This window comes from Nematolebias whitei, chromosome 6 (assembly GCF_014905685.2).
Source record: "Nematolebias whitei isolate Nwh7 chromosome 6, NemWhi1, whole genome shotgun sequence".
Classification (NCBI taxonomy): Eukaryota; Metazoa; Chordata; class Actinopteri; order Cyprinodontiformes; family Rivulidae; genus Nematolebias; species Nematolebias whitei.
Window position 1 is genome coordinate 44,902,018 of NC_056503.1, and position 22,837 is coordinate 44,924,854.

At 41.7% G+C, this 22,837-nt stretch overlaps 2 protein-coding genes across 3 annotated transcripts; both read right to left on the minus strand.

Moving 5' to 3' along the window:
- Positions 1-1,330: 1,330 nt before the first annotated feature.
- Positions 1,331-6,446, minus strand: LOC119411387 (protein FAM222B). Of its 2 annotated transcripts, none has more exons than XM_037678331.1 (3): positions 6,356-6,446; positions 4,402-4,528; positions 1,331-3,614 (listed from the first exon to the last, which is right to left on the minus strand). In XM_037678331.1, exons 2-3 carry the CDS (start codon positions 4,481-4,483, stop codon positions 1,654-1,656), a joined length of 2,043 nt encoding a protein of 680 aa, XP_037534259.1. In that variant the 5' UTR covers positions 4,484-4,528; positions 6,356-6,446; the 3' UTR covers positions 1,331-1,653. The 2 variants fall into 2 exon arrangements, with proteins under 2 accessions (XP_037534259.1, XP_037534258.1); XM_037678330.1 differs by having other exon boundaries at positions 6,349-6,446.
- Positions 6,447-8,677: 2,231 nt separating this feature from the next.
- On the minus strand, positions 8,678-22,500 carry LOC119411388 (transient receptor potential cation channel subfamily V member 1-like). The gene is made up of 15 exons (XM_037678332.1): positions 22,263-22,500; positions 21,868-22,016; positions 21,508-21,660; positions 21,173-21,310; positions 19,411-19,715; positions 19,091-19,267; positions 15,955-16,110; positions 15,784-15,879; positions 15,633-15,703; positions 13,102-13,267; positions 12,956-13,022; positions 12,542-12,867; positions 9,982-10,106; positions 8,837-8,943; positions 8,678-8,757 (listed from the first exon to the last, which is right to left on the minus strand). Exons 1-15 carry the CDS (start codon positions 22,412-22,414, stop codon positions 8,678-8,680), a joined length of 2,268 nt encoding a protein of 755 aa, XP_037534260.1. The 5' UTR covers positions 22,415-22,500.
- Between the last annotated feature and the right edge of the window lie 337 nt (positions 22,501-22,837).

Below are 22,837 nucleotides of genomic sequence, written 5' to 3' on the forward strand. Positions count from 1 at the left end.
CGGCGCCTGAAGTGAACACACGCCCGCGGCGCCTGAAGTGAACACACACACCTATGGCTTCTGGAGGCAAAGTTCCACAAATAAAACAAACAATAACTTAAAAATAACTACATCAGGATGTTCGTGAAATAAACCAAAAATCAAATATTTTAAAGTAACTGCTACAGCCCTGTTCTAAAGACCTATTCATTAAAACACTAAGATTTTACTTTTAAAAACATTTAAAATCGTTGACATCTACGCAACATTTAGGACAGCAGGGTGGGTGAAGTGGTATTACAAGAACTCCATCCATTCTCACATCTGGACACATCTGGACACTGCCGAAGAACCCCGTGAGACAAACCAAAGCTCAGAAGGGAAGCAAGCGCTCTCTTTCACAATAAAAGGCTGATTTAAAGTTGGGATCTTGACAAAGCAGCTCAGTTGCACAGTAGAAGTATCGAGTAGAACAGAACGTGGCATTTAAGGCTTCTGTTCCCCAGAAGGCTTGAATAAAAACCAGCTCTCGGACAAAATTAACCTGAAGAATAACGGATAAATGAAGGCGATGGGTCCAACAATTCATGCTAGATATACGTCTACCAAAATAATTTCCTGGAATAGATGTTTTCCATATGGATGGCACCAGTGGTGCCAGATGAGGTCACAGAAAGCCACAGTTCAAACATCACATCAGCTACAGCAGTAAAGTGGTGATGAAATTCGTTGGAAGAGGAAATGAAGCGTTCTCCCTGCCATGAGTTTGCTGCTCACACACAAACACACACCGTTCCAACAACTAGACGCCTTCTGATTCACATTGACTATAAATATGGGCCAGTAGGGTTGTTTCTGCTCCTTGTGCCAAATGCAAACCTTTTACAAATCGTTCCTCACAATTCAAGTAGGGCAAACTACAAAATCGACGACAAAACAGAAAATATAGTAAAAGGTCTACTTAAAAGCAATTCTTGAAAGATTTAGCAAAGAGGGTATTTTAAAACTACGCGTTCCTCAGATGTGGAGGGTATTCACCCGCAGAGCAACACGGAACCAAGACCACAGGTGAAGTTTGAGTCCGGGCTCACCCTCAGCCGGGTCAGCTCCTCAGTCCAGAAGCTTAGACTCATTGATTGCATAAATATGGAAGCTCCTCGTTCAACTGGACCACAACCTGCAACGAAACACGAGGACGTCCTAAAGTTTGCACAAAGGTAGTTGTAAGGCCACAAATGCTGATAAAAGTCATGAACCTAAGGAAAGCATTGTGACAGTAGTGAGGCAAACGCACACCGAGCTGCAAATAAAAACTAGTTTGGACACAAAGAGCAGCACGTCTGTGCCAGTGATGAAAAGAAATCAACTCTTCATTTTGAAACAAAGGTACAGCATCGCTTCACACCTGAGGAATACTAGAAAACATCACAGTCTTGTGGGTTTCCAAATTAAGCTCATCAGTTTCTTTCCCCCCAAATCAGCTTCATCCCGTTTAGGGTCAGCAGGAGGAGCTAGACCGCATCCCGGCTGTCACCCGCCCAGAGGTGGACCATCAATCCCTCACCGGATCAAATTAAGCTCTGAAGCAATCAAATCTATCTACCTGATCAAAACTGTAAAGAACAAAAACACAGAAACTGAAAGTGCTAATTAAAGACGAGGAACAAACGCACACTAATGGTAGCCTGGGTGATGGGTGTGGACGCTTCCACTGGTGCCGGGCTCCTTAACTTGGCCCATAGCAGACCTGTGCATCTTTTGGATCACATCCATGTTCTGATCCTGTAAGCCGGGCAGGTGGAAGTCCTCATTTAAGAAATCCACCCGCTGCATCAGCTTCGACTGGCCAGTGGGTCCTTCTTTCCCTGGCTTGTATTTTGCTCCTGGGGTGCGGTTTGTGGAGGCCGCAGCCTGTCCTCCCTGATAGGCCACTGGGAGGTCCTGAGGACCAGCTCCGTTGTTACCAGCTGTGGTTGGGATGCCACTCCATGGTGGCTGCATGTAGTGCCCGTTAACAAAAGGCATCGATCCTGTCGGGCAGTTCACGGGGGAGGAAGAATGTGTTTTCTCAGCGGGATGTTTAAGAGGGAAGCCATGTCCGCTGCTGGCCAGCTTGTGGGTGTAGCTGAGGTTTTGAGATGGAAAAACACATTCAGCTGGAGGCTCCATTCTTGGGTTTTTGCAGGGGTGAACTCCTTCGGGGGGCTGCTGCATGTGAGCTAGTTGATGCTGGGCCCAGGAGCGCTGTTGCTGCAGCTGCTGCAGCTGCTGTAAATGTTGCTGCTGCTGCTGTTTCTGTAAATGGTGCTGAAGCTGCTGCTGCTGCAGTTGTATCTTCTCACTGTCTGTGTAAAGGGCAGCCGTATTGTTAGGAGTGGCTGTACTGGTCTGCGAATGGAGCGTACCACAGGGCGTCTGCGCAGCAGCCTTATCCAGATGTCCCACCATGAGGCAGCTGGAGCCGTTGCCCAAAGCAGAGTGCTGAGAAGACACTCTTGAGCTGGCGTTGATCAACAAGTTGCGGCTAATGGGGCTGGGGTTTGCAATCTGGCCCTCACAGACAGATGTGGTGCCCATGCCAGCCCGAGCCTGGCACAACTGGTTGATCTGGTGCACAATGATGCTCAGGTCACCAGGACGGTTCTGGTGCAAACTAGCCGCCATGGACAGCGGTATGGTGGAGGTAGATACGGTTACATTTGGAGGGGCGTCCACATCTGGCAGCTTCCGTGACCCATACTGTCCTGCTGGGGGTTGCTGGAGGCTGTTGGACATGGCAGCAGGGCCTGTAGGCACTGCATGGGGAAGAGCCTGTGAGCCCACTAGCCCCTGGGTGTGTTGCAAGCTCTGGTGCGGCGCTCCATCAGAAAGGTGGCGCAGATCCTGAGTCACTCCCTGCTGAGTGTGTGCAGCTTGTGGAGGAGCTGTCTGATGTTTCAGTGTCTGCACATGAGAAAGATGCTGCTGTGGCATGACTGATGAACAAGACTGGCCCTGCTGCTGCTGTAAAGCCTGGCTGTGAGGCGCACTCTGCTGCCTCGGTAGAGCTTGGGGGTGAGCCAGTCTTTGTTGCTGTGCAGCCTGAACCTGGGACATGCTCTGCTGTCGCTGCAGTGCTTCAGGATGAGCCATGTTCCTCTGCTGTAAAGCCTGTGGGTGGTGCTGCTGTAAAGCCATCGGATGAGTCATACTTTGATGTGGTATTGCCCGTGTGTGAACCATTCCCTGCTTCTGGGCAGCGGGCTGAGAGGGACCAGGTAAATGAGGAGCAGGGTGAGGAAGATTTAAAGTGCTTTGAGCAGCGTACGGCCCAGTTTGAGGGTTCATGGCTGCCTTTTGTTGTTGTCGAGTGCGACTGTTGTGTGATTCTTTGACAAAGCCTTTGATTGGTGCACGGAGGACGGCCAGCAGGCCTCCTCTGGTGGTGACCTGAGAAGCGTAAGGACTGTGACGTTGGCTGGACAGGGACGTGTCAAGCCCGTTGACTGTGCGACGAATGTGCTTCCTCTGAGGTACTTTGATACTGTTAGGGAAGATCTGGATGCTCAAAGGTTTGTTGGCAACTTTCTTAGCATAGGCATCCAACTCGGCTGGGGTTGGATAGATTGCAGATCTCATCTTCTGTGTGGTTTCCCCTGAAAGGTGGACAAAATTAGACCACCACAGCAAAGAACACCGACTGAGATCAGACAGCCTAGTACAACATAACACCCCGAAATCTGACTTAAAGCTACACACGATGATAAGAAGAGAATGAAACTCCATTTAGCCTTTACTGATATTTTACACCAAATTCAAGACAACCTCAAAAAGCCATCACCTTCATTTTACAACTAAATAAAATTTAAGTTACACGTTTAGCCGATACATTTCTTTTCTAATTTACTCATGGTTCTTGAATGTTCCAGGTTTTATAACGCAGCTCGTGGAGATTTTTATATCAATAAAATTACAAACATTGAATGAAAGCCCCAGTCTGTATTACAAAATCGCTTATTTTCTAAACCCTTATGGACACCAACATGACCATAAAAAGTAAAAAAAAAAAAAAACTAAAGTAGAAGAAAAATGAAAAATAACAATCCTCGATGGAATGAATAACTCCTGACAAAGCTTGAAACAGATTTAGTGCGATCTGCAGAGCTCGAGGTATGTAAATAGGATGACTCTCAGCTACTACCACACCAAACCTGAGCTTACGATCTGTGAGAATGACTGTTTTAAACATTCTTGTGGTACTAAGGTCCATCAGCTGTGGCGTCCATTTTAAATTGGGCTGACTCAAAGTAAATAAGTTGTAGATTTTCATCCAGCGAGTCATTTTTGAGGGTTTCGTTAAAATCTGTCCAGTGGTTAACGAAACATTTTGCTAACAGACACACATTTGCCTTTTATAGCGACGGATGATTAAAAAGTACTTACATTTTTGAAGTCCAGTGTTCATCTGCGTGCGAGGAAGAAATCGGAAGGTAAGGTCACCTGATGCTGGCAAACAAGCCAGCATGTCACTTTACCACTACTGCTGCATGGACAGGCTCCTCTCCTCATACTGGGAGCAAACAGAGAAAGTACAAATCAGCCACTTACATTTAGTGTGAAATGGCTTTGCTAGAACAGACTTTCACATCCTGCTCACGCTGACCTTTTGCAAATGGCAGCTTGTAATAAAGTGATATAACGGTGTAAAAAGCTCGCTGTGTACACACTGCAGTCAGTAACGAGCCACAGTGGAGACGGTAAAAAGCTGCATTATCACAACACAAGGAGACGTTCAGTGGATTTAAGTGTTCGAGATCATGACTCTACATTAAAGATGTCCTCAAAGTGCGTCATAAAATCCACTTTTCTAAACAAAAACAGTTTTTAAAGCTCCGGATCACAACAAAAGTATCCTAAAGCTGCAGTGCAGCAAAGTAAAGCAGTCCTGATAAAATCAGTGCTCAACAAGAACCATTGTTTATTTCAACCTGTAAGTGATTTCAGTTCTCATCTCCTTCGCTGGAAGAACACACTGCACACAATAATTCATCACCCATTTCCACACTATGATTCATCACTTATTCACTTCTCCTGCTCAGACACATTTAAAAGGTTGAGTTGGAAGATTTATGGCAGAATGTTTGAAATACCTTCTGGATTTAGCTTAAAAACGTGTGTATGGTGTCTCGATAGATACCGATACTTTTGATACCAAATCAGGTCTCTCTTGTAAATGAGTCCCCGAGGCTCATTGAGATTAACCTGTATAAATAAAGGTTGAATGAATACTGGTATCAGCCCAGATACCAGCCTCAAGCTCACATAAAACACCCCTGTGCTTGAGTACATCACCATATTTATGCTCGTTGATGTAATTTTCTCTTATCTCTTAAGAGATATTTTAAGATAAACACAGATGAGCTGTTTGATGCGTTCTTAATAAAAACTGCGTTTCTAAACTTATTGTGTAATATTTTATTACTACTCTGGCAAGTACCCAAACTGAAGTAGTTGTGTGTGTACATATACACACACAAATACCATTGATAAATTAAAAAGACAACCCATGAAACACTAGTGTTATTCGGGTCCCAAGGAAGAAGTGTGGTGGTGGGGAAGATTAAATCTGTTCTGAGTAAAGAGCTGGACCCTGGAGGAGCTGTGGCCACCCTGGACCATCACCCTCTGCTCAGCAGGATCACCAGACAGTCGTGTGTTCGGTGACGGACTGCTGACGTAATCATGTTCAGCAGAAACACTCATCCATAATGTGCAATGCCCCCCAGCAGCATGAACACAGTCAGAACGGGAAAAATTAACATTAAACTGACCTGTTCGCTCCATGTGATGAGTTTGTATGGTACAATGATGCCACTGGACTTGTTCATCTCCCTCTGGGATCAATAAATCATCTGTTTATCTGACAGATGCATGATGCGACATTTTGAACAGAGGCCACTGTAACGTTCTGCCGTCAATCATTCATGACGTCATCCTCTATAAAAGCCTTCGTTAGATCCCCCAAACATGTTTAACCACATAAATAATCACGTGTTAACAGTCAGAGAGCAGCTAGCTCACGTTAACCACATTACATGAAGGGATAATGTGTTGTACGTTCAAATAGCTAGCTAACAGTGGTGTCGGTGTATTAAATACGATTTTGGGCCACTCCAGCAACTACACATAAACAGGGGGATCAACAAAGTAGCGATTTTCGGTTAATTTAAATAAGAAATGGTCAAATGACATCGACTGAAAGGTTACTTCGAGTGAACAAGCACAATAAGCAGCTTCTTTGTGCTTGTTGTGACCAGGCCAAGTGCTTGGCTTCAACTTTTCATTGATGGAAAACACAAGGCGACGCGTTTTAAAGAAGATTGTACTTACTCCTCACCGAGCTATGACTTGGAAAACTTCATTTTGTCAGGTTATAAGACTGACAGCCTTAAGAAAACGAAGAAACCATCCTCCGTGTAGCTGCTGCTCCGTGCTGCTGTCTAGCTACGGCAGCGACATTTTACTGAGCATGCGCAGAGGAAAAGGACCCCCAGCTGCTGAGCGCCTGATCAAAAAGTCCCACAGATTTATTTATTTATTTATTTATTTATTTGATTCTTTTCATTTACCTTTTTCGTTCATTTAACCTTTATTTATACAGGTAGTCTCAATGAGTCACGAGAACTCATTTTCAAGAGAGACCTGTTTTTGGGAGCAAATGGTGGGGGGTTAAGGGCCTTGCTCAGGGGCCCAGAGTGGGGCAAATGAGGGTGGAGACAGGTGTGGGTGGTGTTTCACCTTTTCCACACACTTTTTGATGTAGACGGTACCGGGAGTTGAACCTGCGACTTTCCGATCACAGGCTCATCTTCTCCTTCCCCTTCATTCATTCATTCAACCTTTATTTATACAGCTTAGTCTCACTGAGTCATGAGAAAGAGAGTCCTGTTTTGGACAGATAGCATAAGGTACAGTGATTGATTGATTGATTGATTGATTGATTGATTGATTGATTGATTGATTGATTGATTGATTGATTGATTGATTGATTGATTGATTGATTGATTGACAAAAACAATCTGATCAGTTTATCTAACAGTGTGGAAAAACTAATGCAGAAGGGTCTACAATTTAGCATAAACAAAATAAAAATAAAAATTATTTGTCCTTGTGTATATATTTTGCTTTATTTTAACATGAATAAATCTTACTTGGGTTATTAAAGGACACCTGGATGATGTCAACAAATTATAACTTTCTTAAATGCTTCAATGTGATTTGTATGGCTTCACTCTTTTTTAAGACTTTAAGTATTCAAAAAAAACACATCAAGTTAAAAAAAAACATCTAACTATAATTAATTGTTATTTTTACTGCCATTGTATATGCTTGTCCCTTTTACCTTTAGTAATGACAAATACTGTCATGTTTGAATTAAAAACAACAGTGCACTGTTTTTTTAACTGCGGTCCATAACCATAAACTGGACACTCGAAACCATTATAATACTACAAACATGGATTTTATCAGTTAAAATTTTGAAATCAAAATTTGTTTACTGTTTTAGTCTAGAAAGAAAAAAATCTAATGTTAAAATGTATGAATACTGTTATGCTGTTGCGGTTTCCCTATTTTATAGATTTTCGCATATTTCTAAGGTAGTTTTTAATATATAAAAATTTGGATAGTCTTCATCATATTCAGTATTTATTATATTATTGTATCAAAGAGAACAGTAGCGTAAAAGTTTTTTTTAATTCGTTGAGAGAAGCACACAAAAATATATGTTTTGCTCAGTATATTTTTAAAACTGTGTTTGATTATATAAATAGTAAAAATAAACTAAGCCCTTTTATTTAAAATGACACTCTTTATTTTACTTATCTAAATAAATTCTCTTTTGATAAAATAATTTCTGTTGAACAGAAAACATCATGCTTGGGTTGATTAGTTTAAAACTTTTTACCCTTACCTTGTTGGTGTCCCACAAGGCTCTATTCTTGGCCCACTCTTTTACATTTGACATATTTTGGACAAATCTTAAACAACATCTGAAGAAACATCAAACCTGTGATCACTATTGAACCGTGTGTGCGTGCGCATGTGTGTTCTTAAAGAATTTATTGTCTTTACTTTATAGTCTTGTCTTGTTCATGTGTTTTTCTAGACTTCTGTGTGTTGGTTTTTGTTTGCATAAAATATGTAGTACTGTATTTTTTAAGCATTCTACCATAGCTACATGCATGCTAGGTTCTTTGGTAACTCAACATTGTCATAGGTCTGAGTGAGAGTGTTTATTTGTCTCATTTGTTTCTATGCATCCGTGTATTTGATTTCCAACGGTCCAGTGTGTATCCCGCCTCTCCCATTGTGACAGCTGGACATGAGCTCCAGCAACCCGTGAAACAGAAAGGAAAAGTGGATAAAGATAATTGATGAATTGTTTGATCCAAATATGCTGCTGTGTACTATGAGTAAACATCTGGACTTTGGTGTCATTTGTTCAAAGGACATTGTTCCAGATGTCTTGCTGTTCATTCAGAGTTTGAGATTGAGGTCTTGAGTGGTTTATGGTGGTTTTGAACACTTTTTTGTAGAAACTGAAACTAACTAGGGATGTGTAATAAAAAATTAGTGTCCTCCATTTTTATAAGAGAACAGTCAGTACAGGTTATTTAAAAAAAAATCCAAGAAAAATGTTTCATAAAAAACTTTGGAACTAGAGAACATGGCTGTGCTGCTGTTGGCGTCGTCTGGACCGAATCCTCTCCAGAAACTGATTTATGTTCCACACAGTCCCTAAAGGGTTAAACATTAGCTTATTAGCAACAGGAAACAGTAATGGAGATAAAACTTTATATAAAGACTGATGTCCTACCTGAAGATCCATTGTCATTCTGTTCTTCCATTAGATGATTTGCAGGGTCTTCCTTCAGTTTTACACCAAGATCTGATTTCCATTTTTTCCAATTAATTTCAGTCACCCTGAATAAATTAAAGAGTCTCTGATCATGTGTCACTCTGGAAAAGCTTCATGAGACAAAACACATGGCATTAGAGCTTCCTATAGTACAACACACTGAGGAGAAAAGTCCCACATCAAGGTATTTATGTATTAGTCTGACTAATCTCCTGTCTTCACTGTCAGATCAGTGTAGGGTCTTTGCATTATCTTTACTGAACACAACAATATTTATGGAATGAAAAATGTTATTTTTAAACAACTGAAACATAAATTCCACCTCAGACACCAAGAAAGAGATTTTTATGTAATTAAAGTGAGTTGTCCATTTAGGGTACCGAGGCAGCTTTGTCTCGTTGGAAGCCCTGTGCCATCTCACACCCTTGTTCAGTTTTAATGTTTACATTTCAGGACATATTAATGTAACAGAATAATAATAAGAAGCCCTTTCTGCTCCTTTTTGAATCCTAAAATTGAGAAAATACAACCCCAGATGATGAAATATGTCTCAAATTACTTGTTAATTGTTGTCCCTCACTGAAAAGCAAAGAGGAGGAATTGGAAATAACCTCTGTCTAGCCATATCTGTGAGCATAATAACTAGCAAAATAAATGATGACTTCTATTTAGGTGTGCGGTTACATCTAGATGTAAGAAAGTTTCCTTTAAAAAATTGGTTCAAAATCCAAGATGGCCACCGCTACTACAACTATTTCACCATCTAACTCAGGGGTGTCCCATCCTGGCCCTTGAGAGCCATTATCTGTTTTTCTGCTCCAACACACCAGAGTCGACTCAGCGTGTGATAGGTTTCTGCAGAACCTGAAGAGGTGATTTAAACACTGAATTGGGTCTGTTGAAGCAGAAAAACAAGTGAAAAATGCTGGATAGTGACCCTCAAGGACGAGGATTGGACAGCTCTGATCGAATTGAAGCAAACTGTCTTGCCTCATTAAATAAAATACAAACAGCTCAACATCGTACAGTTATTGAACTAAAACGCGTCATGTTTCATATGCAGCCAACATGTCAGCCTGTCATACACAATGTTTTATCCTTACCTGACAAATCTTCGACACTTATCTCGCTCACTTCCGAAGCACATGACCTCCGACACTCTGGACTGCAGCTTACGCCTCAGCCAGCTCGGAAGAGACCTCTCCAGGTCCAGAATTGTGAAGGCTCTCTGAAGACAGGATTAAATTGGATTGTAAAAGTAATTTATATATGTTCCATATGATCTTTGTCAAGGGTGTTTTTCTGTTTGAACTCAGTCTAAATAAGTTAGATTTTAGTCAGAGTCAGAGATTTTTATTGTCATTTGCACCTCATGTGGTACATGTGGTGCGAACAAAATTATGTACACAGGGTCCCAGTTACATCCAACAATAAAATGTAAAACAAAAACAATGACAATATCTAAGATATGAACTAAGAAAATACACTAAGCACTAATAACATAAAAACATCACGTCGAACAGCAGTAGGAACATGAGCATGTCTGTGTGAGCAGATGAGCACGCATGAACACATCAACATTGAAACAGATCAGCAGCAACATGAAACAGATCAGCAGCAACATGATGTGATTTTTCACAGTGATTATTCTAGTTAGAGATTCATGAGTCTAACAGCTTCAGGGTAGAAGCTGTTCCTCAGTCTAGTGGTTCTACACTTAATGCTCCTTAACCTCCTTCCTGAGGGGAGTGGGGCAAAAAGTGTGTGTGCTGGGTGAGTGGGGTCCTTCATGATGCAGGTGGCTCTCTTCCTGCATCTGGAGGTGTAGATGTCTGTGATGGTGGAGAGACTGACTCCGACAGTCTTCTGTGCAGCCTTCACCACTCTCTGCAAAGCTTTTCTTACTGCAGCTGTGCAGCCTCCATGCCACACGTTGAAGCTGGAGCACAGGATGCTCTCCACTGCACACCTGTAGAAGGAGGTGAGGACTGAGCTTCCCAGACTCAGCCGTCTGAGGAGGTAGAGTCTCTGATGAGCTTTCTTGATCAGGCTGGTGGTGTTGTTGCTCCAGCTGAGGTTGTCATTCATGTGTACACCCAAGTACTTGTATCTGGAGACCACTTCCACCGCAGATCCTCTTATATTCAGGGGGGTGTAGATGTTTTTGTTCCTTCTGAAGTCCACAATCATCTCCTTTGTCTTCTTCACATTGATGTGAAGGTTATTTTCTTTGCACCAGCTCTCCAGGTGTTCCACCTCCTGCCTGTAGCTGGACTCATCATTGTTTGTGATGCATCCCACCACCGCTGTATCATCTGCAAACTTTACAATGTGACAGCCTGGATGGGTAGCTGCACAATCATACGTGAGCAGAGTAAACAGGAGGGGGCTCAACACACATCCCTGAGGAGAGCCAGGGCTGAGGGTTATGGTGGAGGAGGAGAAGTTGTGGATCCTCACTAACTGTGGGCTGTTTGTTAAAAAGTCTAGTACCCAGTTGCAAATGGAGGGACTTAGTCCTAGTGTGGATAGTTTGTCCATCAGGGTTTGGGGGATCATGGTGTTGAAGGCAGATGTGAAGTCCACAAAGAGCATACGGACGTAAGAGTTTTTCTGCTCCAGGTGGTTGAGCGCAGTGTGGACCATAGAGGAGACGGCATCCTCTGTTGATCGGTTCTCACGGTATGCATACTGATGAGGGTCCTCGTTGATGTTGGTGGTTGTTTTGATGCGAGTCATGACCAGTTTTTCGAAGCATTTAGCGACTATCGGGGTGAGGGCCACTGGCCGATAGTCATTCAGACCAGTCACTGTAGAGCTTTTTGGGACTGGGATGATGGTGGCAGTCTTCAGGCAGGTGGGAACTGTCTCCAGGGTAAGTGAGGTGTTAAAGATGTCTGCCAGCACCTCACAGAGCTGATCAGCACATTCCTTCAGCACTTTTCCAGGGATGTTGTCTGGGCCGGTTATGTAAGTATGAAAAGTTAAAAAGACCTTTTGCTTCAAGTTTAAAAAAATAGCTTAAATCTAACTGAAGTATAGAAACTTTAATGTTTTTATTTTTATTCTGAAAAGATTTGAGCGAAAACCATAAATCATATATCAATCAGAGACCTGCCGGGGGAAAGAAGACAAAAAACTCTACATTTTATTGTCTAATTTGTCTTGAAGCTGAAAAACTTGTGGGAGTAAGAAGTTTGTATACAAAGGTTTTAAATTTTTAGACATTTCAAAAATTAGTGTGTGATTTTAATTTAAACATTGTGTGAGAGGAAAAATCATAAAACATAAACTGTGTAAAAACTGAAAAAGATATCCAAACAGCAGTTCAGTCATGTAAAGTCTAACTTTCTGCAGCCTGTTTAAACCTTAAATGATGTTTCTGCTGTGAAGTCTGAGCTGCAGAGCTCCAAACAGGGCTGGGATTTCTCACCAAACTCCCACTGATAACCGTTGTTTGTTTTTTCTTTTACATGACGTACCACTACCAAATGTCACAGCATATGATTCCTGAGCCATATACAGTAATTTACATTTTTATTTACAAGCAGTTCAACCAGATACAGAGCTAAAACTTTTAATAAGAGAACTCAACTCTGCATTGGAACTCCCTAATTCTCCTAGATGTATAAGATTGATTTAATCCTGGGAGGGTGTTCCTACCTGCAGGTTCCAGATGGTCTCACTTTGTCCTGAGATTTTTTCGACCGTGTTTCCCATCAGGGCTATGAGCATATTGAGCATCAGGATGTAGGTGAGCGCAATGTACGAGATGAGCAGGATGCAGAAGACTTCTTTGTACTGAACGTGGTCAGTGAACTCCAGATCTCCCATCCCGATGGTGAACTTGAACAACTCCAGCGTTGTAAAACGGATGTCGTTATAACTTGGCTTCCTGCACTTGAATGTTTCAGCGTCAAAGCTCCTTCGTCGTGCCAGAGAGTCGTTTTTCATCTCCACAGGTGAGTCATCGATTAGAGTGACAACAGCTACCAGAGGTAAAAAAAATCAGAAGCTGTAAACTTTAAAGCCCACTTCTTTATAGATTGTTGATTGGATTTATAATCAAAGTTTTACCAGCGGAAAAGCCAAAAAGCAAGACGACGTAGACACAAAGAAAGTGCAACAAATCTCCCAGGATCATCTAAAGAGACAAAAAAAAAAAAAACTGTGAACAACAACCAGTTTCTGATCGACCACCGTTCTCTGACCTCTGGTCTTACCCTTTGCATCATGACGTTGTAAATCCCCAGCTGCCTGGATCCTCTTGTGTAATACAAAACATTCATCCAAGCAAGAGCTAGGGACAGCACCAGGAGCCCAACATATTCCTTCAGCCCACAGAAGTACAGAAAGACAGAGATCAGGAGGAGGGCTGCCTGCAGAAAACTGCAAACAGGTTGAGAAAAGAAACATTTTACAGGTGTTCTTTAAAGTATCAGGCAAAAACATGCATGGTGCAGCTGTGGTGCGACTATTTCACTATAACATTACAACATGTTTTGCACTTGCTGCAGTCCTCTGACGCATGGACATAGATGCAGGGGACGCTGACACAGCAGTTGTTGCTATCGAGAGAATAAAACACCAGAGGAAGAATTGTGCAGCGAAATAAAAAGCTTGTTGGAGCATAGAGTTTAGTAAAAGTAGCTTAACCTTTACCACAGAGACTGTTGATCGTTTCCTGGTTTGCATAAATGTATCTTTTAGAATCAGTCAACTCAGCACAGCTTTCTGTTTTTTTAATTTAGCATTTCAAGTTCCCAGCATCAACCCTGTCTCAGCTCTGTCTTCACACCTGTCATTGCTCGTCCTCTCGTCCTCCTTCCTTGTTTAGACTTTGCTACGAAGCTATCAAGGTTTGTAGAGTAAGGCCCAGACAAACACAAAGAGCCTGAAGAAAAATGTAGAAGATTTTAAGAAGGTAAATGGACTGTACTTATGTAGCACCTTTCTATCTTATTTCAAGACACTCAAAGTACTTTACACTACAATCTGTGCCTCATTTACCCATTCATACAGCTCTATACTAGATCTCTACAAAGCTAATTGATCAAATCATTCTAAAGAGACTAATCAGAGCTTTATCACATTCATACACTGATGGGACACACATCAGAGGCAATGAGGGGTTCAGTGTCTTGTCCAGGGACACTTTGGCATGTGACTGCTGGTGGATTTGAACCCTCAACTCTTGAATTGGAGGACGACTGCACCAGAAGTGAAGGCTGACAAGGAAAAGTACAGAGGAAATGAACAAAGCACATAGAAAAATGTAACGTAAATAAACATTAAAACAGAAAACACAACACTGGAAAAACGTGGATCATGACAAAAACTGACAAAAAAACATAATTTATTATTTTGTTCCATGACGATACTGTTGGATCTATTTTATTCTTTATTGAAGTTATTACGGGCAGCACGGTGGCGCAACTGGTAGAGCTGCTGCCTCTCAGCGAGAAGGTTGCCGGTTCAAACCCCGGTCCGGGGGCCTTTCTGGGTGGAGTTTGCATGTTCTCTCCGTGCATGCGTGGGTTTTCTCCGGGTGCTCCGGTTTCCTCCCACAGACCAAAAACATGCATGTTAGGCTGATTGGTAACTCTAAATTGTCCCTAGGTGTGAATGGTTGTTTGTCTCGTTTGTCTCCATGTGTCCCTGTGATGGACTTGCGACCCGTCCAGGGTGTACCCCGCCCCTCGCACAGTGATTGCTGGACATGGGCACCAGCGACCCCCGTGACCCAAAATGGAATAAGCGGGTAAAGATAATGGATGGATGGATGGATGAAGTTATTACCAGAGTCTTGTTGTACAAAGCAAAACTTTAAATTATATTATCGTATCTTATCTCATCGTGTCGTATTGTATCATTCTGGGTCACGTTGGGGCCGAGATGGGGCAGAGGCAGGGCAGCCGACTCGGTACCCAAAAGTCCCAGGTTCGATCCCCAGCCGTGGTGTCTCTGAGCAAGACACCTAATCCCTAATTGCTCCCCGGGTGCTAGCTGCCCACTGCTCCACCTGGGTGTATCCCATGTGCAATAGGTTAAATGCAGAGAACTAATGTCACCATTGTATGGGAACATAGTCAGCATCGTCCTCACCTCCTTCTACAGGTGTGCAGTGGAGAGCATCCTGTGCTCCAGCATCAACGTGTGGCGTGGAGGCTAATCCTCCTCTGTATCTCCATTGTTCTCCTTGTTAAATCAGATTTTCACAACACAGAAATGGCCCTGCGATGGACTTGAGACATGTCCAGGGTGTCCCCCACCTCTCACACAGTGATAGCTGGACATGGGCACCAGTGACCCCACGTAACCCGAGAAGGAAGAAGCAGGTAAAGATAATGGATGGATGGATGGATAACACAGAAACTCCAACCTTTGTACACATCATACAAGTATTCAGTTTCAACTTGTCTGTTTTACTTCAAAATATCTAACGAGGGATTTGACGAGACTTAAAACTGTCAAAAACCTACAAATTTGCATTTACGTGTTTTTGCCTTAAACCAGAGATACAGAAAAAATAATTTCAAGAAAGTTCAACACATATAGTTTAAAACAGCCCAAATTGTCTATATTTGTACCTTTTTTTGTTAAATATTTTATAGTAAAAAAAAAACCCATCTTGCTTGCAATCTAAAAAAAAATCTTTGGAGGTTAATTTCTGACCTCACTAAAATATTCTCATCAACAGTTTTGACCAAAGCACCTCAGCTGTGAAGTTTCTCTGCATTTAATAAATACTTACAACAGAATTTCACTGAATCCGTCAGTGAACAGAGCTCTTGTGTTTGGAGGATTTTTCTTGAAGATTATAATCTAAAGATGAACAGAGCAGACATGGTAACGCCGCCACGTTGGACTTATTTCCGTGGGATTTGTTCTTTTTTTGGTCTCACCGTCTTATATAGAAACCGGACTGCTCCGAGGACGCTGATGATCTCACCGGCACAGCGGAGGTGGTCGGTTGGACTGTTTTCTACAGGAAACGGAGGCTGTGGGTGAAAAGGAACACATCAGTTGTCCTTTGGAGGTTAGCAGATTATTATACATTCACCTCTCTGCCTCACCTGTCCGTGCTTCCTGTAGAAAGCCACAGTGGTGAAGATGGTCAGGTACGTCAAATAAAGCCCAAAATTCATCAGGAATAGTTTGTAAGCAAACCTCTCCCATTTATCATGGAGAAGGCTGCGCAGAGGTTCAATCTGGAGCATCTCGGGACGATTCTAAAACATAAAGTCACAACTTATATGTCTAAATAAAAATATTTCTGTAACTCTTTATTGGTTTGTTGTATCAGTTCAGTCTGGATACGGCCCCGTCAACATGTGTCCACTTTCACTACTTTCTGTCTGTCTGAACAGGTCTCACTTGTAAATGAGTCTTCTTGGCTCAATGTGACTTATCTGTCTAAATAAAGGTTGAATGAATGAATGAAAAAAAAGCCTCATAGAGAATTACATCTTTCATTGAGCAGCGTAACAGTTTCACAACAACTAATATGGTTTTCAGTGTTTTGTTTCTGTTCTGGAGCTTATTTTAAATGGTGTTTAGTTTCTGCATTGCTTTGTGTTCAGTTTGTTCATCGCCTCCATGTGAGATGTTGTCCACCGTTTGTCGTCGCTCCTCAGTCCTGCCCCGCCCACTCTCACCTGTCCCCAGTTGTCATCACGTCAGGTGTTTCCACTACATTCATGAGCCTCAGTCCTCATAACTCTTCAGCCTTCATTCAGTGGAGCATTATGTGTCCACACACCACGTCCAGGCCACCTAACGCCGCTCAGGTGAGTCAGGTCTGTACGAGCTCGGTGGTGTTCAATAGAACTCGTGTGCCGTTTGGATGTGGAGGGCATTGTTGTAGAGCGGACACCTGAAACTTCCATTCAAGACAAGACAGCAACGGGCAAATAAGTGAAATAAAGTCCCAAACATCTCACCGTCCTCTGCCACCGTTTCTACAGATATTGCTGACTAGTCGAGGCCGCCTTGCCTCCGCCGGTCAGAGCGTCTAGATGGAGTCCATTTGGTCCATCTCCGTCTGAATTCTGTCAACAAGCACGGGAACATCTGCACCTCCTCGTTGTGCCACAGCTTTGGTTTACGTGTCATCATTTTAATAAATGTCCTATCATTTTTAAATTTAAATGTGGTTGAGAGGTTTTCAAGAAGACGCGGAGGCTAGCTCCCACCCGGTGGAAAGACTCTGAAGACACACCTGTGGACCAGAGGGCCAAGTTGAGCCCATGGAACAAGACTGTCCGTATTCATGTTCTTCTCATGTTTTTGTTGTAAGGAAACTGCTGCCACGCCACCTTCTTTGTTTTGTTCAGTAAATAAAGTTCAGTTTTCACTTTTACTCAAACTCTTTAAGTTTGCATCTCCTGGATCCATCTTCATCCAACCGTGACACCTAGAGCTGAAACCATCATCCTTTAACTCGTGCTGTTATCAGTCTTTAAAATTACATACATGCTCTTTTTTATGCTTATTAAAATTAATAATTTAGATTTAAATATTTTGTTCAACAGAGATATCTGAACAGTCAGGGTTAATTTTATAGGTTTATTGGAAAGTGATTAATTAGGATGTAAATATAGGATTAAAAAAAATATATCCTCATTTCTTTTTTTTTTAACCATCATTAGAGTTAGCAAAATATCTCATGAACCACTGGAAAGTAATTATTAGTTGTACATCTACAAATGATTAACATATGTAATCAATTACAACAGGCTATCACAGCTAATCAATTTACCATGCACAAAAACGTCTATACCCCGGTGAATTTTAAAGATATGGAGTTAAAATTTGTTGTGGTAGTAGCTGAGAGTCAATAACAACACAAACTCTGCGCATTAGGAGATAACACAAGATATCACAATGTTGCATGAGATTGTGTATAATGTTGTCTTGTTGTGAGTTATTTACTGAGGTTAAGAATGATTTATATATAAGAAGAAGAAATAAGAAACATCACGACTCAAACATTCAGTTTCTTTTCACTTGTTTACAATTTGTAGAAATCATACGTCCCTCTGAGACGTGCTGCCTTTGGCTACGGAGGTACTTTTCATTTTACAAAACAGAAGGTATTTGTTCACCGTATACAATCAGCTTCATGTACGAAGTACACTACCTTACCAAAAGTATTTGCTCACCCATCCAAATGATCAGAATCAGGTGTTCCAATCACTTCCATGGCCACAGGTGAATAAAATGAAGCATCTAGGCGTGCAGACTGTTTTTACAAACATTTGTGAAAGAATGAGTCGCTCTCGGGAGCTCAATGAATTCCAGTGTGGAACTGATAGGATGCCACCCATGCAACAAAACCTGTCGTGAAATTTCCTCGTTCCTAAATATTCCACAGTTAACTGTCAGCTGTATTATAAGAAAATGGAAGTGTTTGTGAATTACAGCAACTCAGCCACGATGTGGTAGGCCATGTAAACTGACGGAGTGGGTCAGCGGATGCTGAAGCGCATAGAGTGAAGAGGTCGCCAACTTTCTGCAGAGTCAGTCACTACAGACCTCCAAACTTCATGTGGCCTTCAGATTAGATCAAGAACAGTGCACAGAGAGCTTCATGGAATGGGTTTCCATGGTCGAGCAGCTGCATCCAAGCCATGCATCACCAAGTGCAATGCAAAGCGTCGGATGCAGTGGTGTAGAGCACACCACCTCTGGACTCTAGAGCAGTTGAGGCGTGTTTCTCTCTGATAAACGAGTCTGGGTTTGGTGGTTGCCAGGAGAACGGTACTTGTCTGACCGCATTGTGCCAAGTATAAAGTTTGGTGGAGGGGGGTTGTTTTTCAGGAGCTGGGCTTGGTCCCTTAGTTCCAGTGAAAGGAACTCTGACTGCTTCAGCATACCAAGACATTTTGGACCCAACTTTGTGGGAACAGTTTGGAGCTGGCCCCTTCCTCTTCCAACATGACTGTGCACCAGTGCACAAAGCAAGGCCCATAAAGACCTGGATGCAGAGTCTGGTGTGGATGAACTTGACTGGTCTGCACAGAGTCCTGGAATGGGATGTCACTTAAGCTCATATGTGAGTCAAGGCAGGTGAGCGAATACTTTTGGCAATTTAGTGTATGTTGTACGTGTATTGTCTTCTCCTGAAACACTGAACTTCTCCAAAAAACATTTTACATCAACGACAGTAATTAGTGAAACAACAGAAAACCATAAACGTGTATTTCTTACGGGTATTTCACTCCCAAAGATGATAATCTCCAACACAGAGTTGTTTTCGTTGGTGTCAATGGAGCTCATGTCATACAGGGAGGAGTGAACGGGCCCGTAAACCCATTCTGTGAACTTCCTCGACAGCGGCCTCGTCTCTTCGTCCACAAATTCTCGATTCAGCACGTGCCTGAAGAGCTGCAAGACACCAAACGAGATCAGGTAACTTGGAGAAATTACACATCAAATCTTCTGTCTTGCAGAAGAGGAAATGGCAGACGTTTTGTCTTGAACATTTTGGTTATTTTTACCCAGCTAGCTTGAATTGGTGCAGAACCTACCCCGATCCTGCCGAGCTTGGCAGCTAATTTCAGTGGGGTCAGACCTTCATTGTTTTCAACCGATTCCAGCAGAGTTTGGTGGTTTTTCTCCAGCTTGTGGTACTGAAGAAGAATCTCATCGTACATCCTTGCAGCTATTTCTGTGTTTTCTGTTGTGTTATCAGCTATGACCACCAAAGTGTGCAGCACCGTGTTTCCCAGCGAGTCCTTGTCTGTGGCGTCAGCTCGTCTGTAGGGGTTGTCCATGAGGAACGACACGATTTCTGGCTGGTTTGTGCAGGCAGCCAGTGACAGAGGAAGCTCCCCTGTTGAAAAAAACAAAACAAAACACAAGTTCGGAGATTAGACTAAATCAGAAATAACTAGAAAAATTGCATTTCCTGCAAAAATGTAGTGTGAATGCTGATTGCTGAAGAACTTGTTGAAAAACAGCTGAAGTTAGATAGAAACATGCTGAAATGTAGCTGGAAAGGAAGAACAATAAAGCCTAAGTTATCAGAAGAAAGCAGAAAGAACACATATTTGCTGAATTAGGTTAAAAAAGCAGAAATGAGCACAAACAGGAAATTAGCTAAAAGCTGAAATTAGCAAAAGAAATTGCTGAAAGGTAGCTGAAAAGGCTTGAAAGAAGCTTAAACTACCAGAAGGAAGTGGAAGGAGCTGAAATGAGCTAAAAAATGTGGAATTAGCTGAAAAAGCTAAATTTGGCACAAAACAGCTAAAAACTAGCTGAAATAGCAGGAAAAACCTGAAACTAGCAGAAAAAAACTGAAAGCAGCATAACAAGCTGAAATTACCAGAAACAAGTAAATTAGGTTGAAAGTAGCAAAGATTAACACAAAAAAATACTTCGATTTATCTGAAAACAACTGAAATGAGCAAAAAATGCTTAAAAACTAGCTGAAAAAATATAACAAGCTTAAACCAGCAGAAGAAAGCAGAAAGAACACGTTTGCCCAATTAGGCTGAAAGAAGCAGAAATGAGCACAAAAATGTGGAAATTATCTGAAAAAGCAGAAATGAACAAAATAAAACAGCTGAAAAGTAGCTGAAAAAGCAGAAAGAAATTTTAAATTACCAGTAGGAAGTGGAGAAAGCACATTTTTGCTGAATTAGGCTGAAAAAAGTTGAAACGAGCACAAAAAATGTGGAATTCGCTGAAAAAGCTAAAATTATCATAAAACATATTTATATGTGTGCGTGTGTGTTTATATAGCTGAAATAGTAGAAGCTGAAACTTGCAGAAATAAGCTGAAAGGAGCACAACGAGCTGAAATTAGCAGAAAGAAGTTAGAAGAAGCATAAAAATGTTGTAGTTAGCAGAAATAACCTAAAAGAAGCACAAAACAGCAGAAATTAGCGGAATTATTTTTTTTAAATTTGAACAAGGAAGCTGAAAGAAGCTGAACCAGAACAAAATGTGAAAGGAGCAGTAAAAGGTTGTAAACACATCTAAAGATTTGAAGGATGTAAAATGAGCTGAAATTATTTTCTATCAGGAAAAAAATGGCCGAAAAGGCTAAATATAAAAAAATAAAAAAATAAACTAAAGTTGCAACACTGTCATAGCTGGATTGTCCTGAAAGAGCTGAAAGTTTTGATTTATGATTTGCTGAAATAGCTGAAAACTGCGGGACGAGAATTGTGTTGAAAAACATGTGGAAGAAAAATGGATCACAATATTGTGAATGCTTATGAAGCGTCACACAACGACAGGACAGAGAAGCATCTTGTTAAGTGTATTTTGTGTTAATTTACTCACCAAAATAAAAGCCCAGTCTTGATTTATGCTGGAAAAATGTGCCGTTGGCCTTTGCTTGCACATCTGCTCCTTTCTGGACCAACAGCTTGACGTGATCAAAGCTCCTTCTTTCTATGGCAACATGCAAGGCTGTCTGACCTGAGGCAGGTTTCATATTGTCAGGTTGAGAAACAGATTTTTATTTTTTAATTATTGTCAGTCAGACGTATTCACCCCAAGCCATTTTTTAAAGGTTTGATACATTCTGTACCTTTTAGGATCCATTTTTTTTTTTAAACAAAAGCAAAGTTAATTAAAAGTAGAAATCAGTCATGATAACCCGTCTGGTTGCTCACCTTTATAGCAGGGGTCTGTATAAGACGCATTGATCAGATTTTCTAAATCTTTTGTTTTCTCTGCAGCGTCAAGGAGGAATTCAACTGTGTCGTTTTTTCCATCTTTCAGGTTCAACAAAGCTTTTAAAAGTGCCGTTTTTCCATTAGTTTCATCTGAAATATAATTATTAAAATGTTGTTTTACTAAGATCTTACAGTTTAAACATCACAACACCTTATATTCTAAGACAATGTGTTTATTACATGTCTTAACAGATGTGCAGATAAATCCATTCATCATTTATTCTTTTCCCTCTTTGGACAGAACTTTTTCCACATTGTCTCCTGTAAGATCAACAAAGTGGCTTCCATTCCACTTGCCTGTAAAGTCTGGGCTTGTGAGTCTCTTATCGTTAACTTGCAGGTATTCAAGCAGGCCATTCAGCTGTGTTCTGTCCCCCTGAGAGGCTGCTTTAAACACCTTGTCCCTCGTGAACATGGAGCCGTACGTGTTGTCAACATCAGCAGGCCTGAAATGTAAGCAAAACAAATATGGCGCTCAGCGATCAGAACGGTGCAAAAAGAAGGTTAAAACCATTTAAACGCATGCACGATGGTATTTGTTAATGGGTTGGCAGACGAGTTTGTGAACAAAGATGGCTTCACGGGATGACACCTGTTTACAGGAAATATGACACCAAGCTACTTGACATTAACTTCAAATGACCGACGAGATGGAACTAAAACTCCATTTCTTTGTCAGAATAATTAGCTACCTTGACAGAGAGATGTTGCTGTCCATAGGCACAGGGGAAATCTCTGAGTCTTCTTTAGGAAGAAGCCAATCAAGGCCTTCTTCGTTTCCTTCCTTCTCCTCTCCTTGGCCTTTGCTGGGCTCCTTTTTGTCTCCTTCTTCCTCCTTATTCATGTTCAGCTCGGTCGATGAAACGAATACCCAAAGTATCAACAGAGTAAGAAGCGCTACGAGTCCCCAGGTGTAAAACTGCAAAAGATGTGGATGAACACATGAGGTAATGCTTGGTTACGCTGCTGATGCTCCACCCTCTCCAGGTGAGCAGACCTGCTGCTGGCCAGTGATCAGATCAACACACCTCTCTTCGGGGTGGCGGATGTTTTAACGTGTCAGAGCAAGGGGGTACAAATATTTTACAAACAATAGTTCATTGTATCGTCTGAATTTCACAATAAGCTACAACACACAAGACTGTTATAGAGAGTACAGACAACAATATACAACAATAATCAGGTCTCTCCTGTAAATGAGTCCCCGAGGCTCCGTAGGATTAACCTGTCTAAATAAAGGTTGAATGAAAATTAAAAAAACAATTAA